Consider the following 2590-nt stretch of genomic DNA (forward strand, 5'->3'; position numbering starts at 1 on the left):
CTTTGATTTTGAGATTACATTTTATAGAAGTTTATTCGAAGAATCTAAATATTTGTTGGAATTAGGAAAAGCAAATCTTAAATGTAATTTAAATATGCTTCTGAGAGTTATTTAAATAGACCCTTAGTTGGTAAGGATTTAGGTTATAATTTACAAGGTTGTAGTCTTGTGACTTTAAATCCTACTGGAGATGTGATGACTTTATTGATAAATAATATACAAATATATTCATAAGTGTTATTTGAATATGAAAGCATGTTTTGGCATAATGAGTTTCCAAAACCTAATTTCTCTGAATTCTTCTTAACAAAAAGAAGACATGCACCGTGCCCCTCAATCCATGTGAATAGTTTTTGATCTTTCAGGAATGCCATAATTCATAACTGCTACTCTGCTCAAAATGTAGTGATAGACTTCCTCCCGATTATTTTATAAAATATTTTTGAAGGTGATTCGGGGTCTAAGATTAAAATATAAGATGTTTAAAATTAAATAATGGGTAATAGCAGTGACAGAGTCATGACCTTAAATCAGAGGATGTAAAACAATGTAATTTAAAAATTAATAATTAAAAATATATTCTAATTTTTTTAAAATTAATTACATTAGACAAAAAATATAATAATATAAATAAAATTACATATATTTTTATTTAAGAAAAATATTTTGAGATTTTTTTTTTGCTAAAGATATATTGAAAAGGTTGATATAGAGTAAATTTGGACCTTCAAGTATTTTTTATTGAATCTAGAGAGTTCAAAATACTAAAAGTATGGGGTACAAGATTGTAAATTTCTCACGTTATATATGTAATTTTACCCATGCGTACAGGATGCATTGCCCTCCTTCACAGCTACTAGGTGTAGTTGTTCTTATCATGCAAGTGATTGCAGGTTCGAACCTAAAGTCTTGTACACGTAGCAATTTAATTGAGAGATGTTTATTGTATCTTAGTGGAGACCAAGATATTCTCTACAATCAACGGGACTTATTCTTAACCAAAAAAATTGAAATTTTATTAATGATGATTATTTTAATAAAATCTCTTATTATCTTACTTCTTAAATAGACTGTTGGAGAACTTTCACACTTATAAATTATACTTAACTTGTAAAGCTCTCCAATATAGGACACATGAAACATCAACACATCAAAACATGGCAAAAACATCATACCCCAGGACTCCAAATGTTAATTCCATCATTTGGTTTAGGTATAAACATTACTAATACATTAAAACTGGAATTTACAAAGCAGGAACACATCAAACGCCAGTACTAGATGGACGGCTACATCATCGATCTTAATTCATACATTAATCTTCATCATAATTTCTTCAAACTATAAAGAAGGATAAACTTAAAATACTCACTTGTATGTGCTATCCAGAAATGAGATTTCTCAGCGAACCCATTAGATTCAGTTCAGTTCCCGCTAAAGGTTCTAGGTGCAAGAACTTTCATGTTTTCTGTTTTCAACTCCAAGATAGGATTTTCAAGATGTGTTCTGGGTTCAAGAGATCCCTTCATCAGTTTGTAACACATTCTGTATTCAATCGCCAACGTATGAGAACCTTCTATAAACGAAAGGCCATGCGGCTCCACAGTTATCACTAAGCCGTTGGACTTTGATAGATCAGAAAAAGATGACGAGAAATTTGGGAACCAATTGAAATTTGAGAAACCCTTTTTCAAGCTGATCATCTCAAATGCAGCAAAGATTGAGTCTTTAAAGTTTGGATATTTCGCATCACGTAAGCACACTAAGACTCTCTGATCACAACCTCGATGATGAAGAGGACTAACAAAAACTTGCACAAGTCCGATATGCAGAAAGTCATATTTTTTCTTGTGCCTTCGAATATCGTCTCGGGTTAGCAAATATACATCATGCTGTTTATTTTCCAAAGGAAATGATTTTAGTACCGACTTGGTTTTGTAGTTACTCAGAAAGTTAAGCCGAGAGAGCATTGTTTCCTTGTAGATCTGATCACGGGTTATCACATCAAAGTTGTTATCAGAATCCTCTGCTAAGTGAGTAATGGTATATTCTTCTTTGCCTAAGCCACTAGGGGAATTGTTCAAAACTGACATCAGGGATTCAGAAACAGAGACCGATGCTGCCATGGAAGATCAGCTTGGTTTGAGCTTGATCTTGGCCCTAAAATAAATAAAGAAAGAGATTACTGATAAAATCCAAAACTTCGCAAAGATTACAAGTTCTATGAAACGCAAAAGGGAAAACCCTGACCCGGAAATTTCACTGTTGCGATGTTTCTTCTGCAGCTTTGTTAAAGAATCTTGACAGAAACCAGAAACCTCTGTTGCTGATCCCAAAAGAGATGGCGGAATATGGGTTGACGAAGGCTTGTCCCTCATCAAATAATTAAAGTGCAGGTCACACAATAATTGAAGGCCTCTTGTGCACTGTACATGACTATGTGGCATATTAAAAAAACAAAAAAGAAAAAAGAAAACTCCAGACGGATGAGGAATACAGTTGGCAATTATTTGATATATCACGCTTTATGATGTGAAATAGATTTGACTCAAAATATGAATTTTCATTTAGATTAAAATAAACATTTAAT

General features: G+C 32.5%; 1 protein-coding gene across 1 annotated transcript; it reads right to left on the reverse strand.

Annotated features, from left to right (window-relative positions):
* Window positions 1-1158: 1158 nt before the first annotated feature.
* Window positions 1159-2376, reverse strand: LOC129289415 (uncharacterized). Its single transcript, XM_054926184.1, has 2 exons — window positions 2251-2376; window positions 1159-2160 (listed from the first exon to the last, which is right to left on the reverse strand). Exon 2 carries the CDS (start codon window positions 2124-2126, stop codon window positions 1425-1427), a length of 702 nt encoding a protein of 233 aa, XP_054782159.1. The 5' UTR covers window positions 2127-2160; window positions 2251-2376; the 3' UTR covers window positions 1159-1424.
* Between the last annotated feature and the right edge of the window lie 214 nt (window positions 2377-2590).

This window comes from Prosopis cineraria, unplaced genomic scaffold (genome assembly GCF_029017545.1).
Source record: "Prosopis cineraria cultivar Desert tree isolate PC_DT_omini unplaced genomic scaffold, ASM2901754v1 PC12, whole genome shotgun sequence".
In the NCBI taxonomy this organism is placed as follows: domain Eukaryota; kingdom Viridiplantae; phylum Streptophyta; class Magnoliopsida; order Fabales; family Fabaceae; genus Prosopis; species Prosopis cineraria.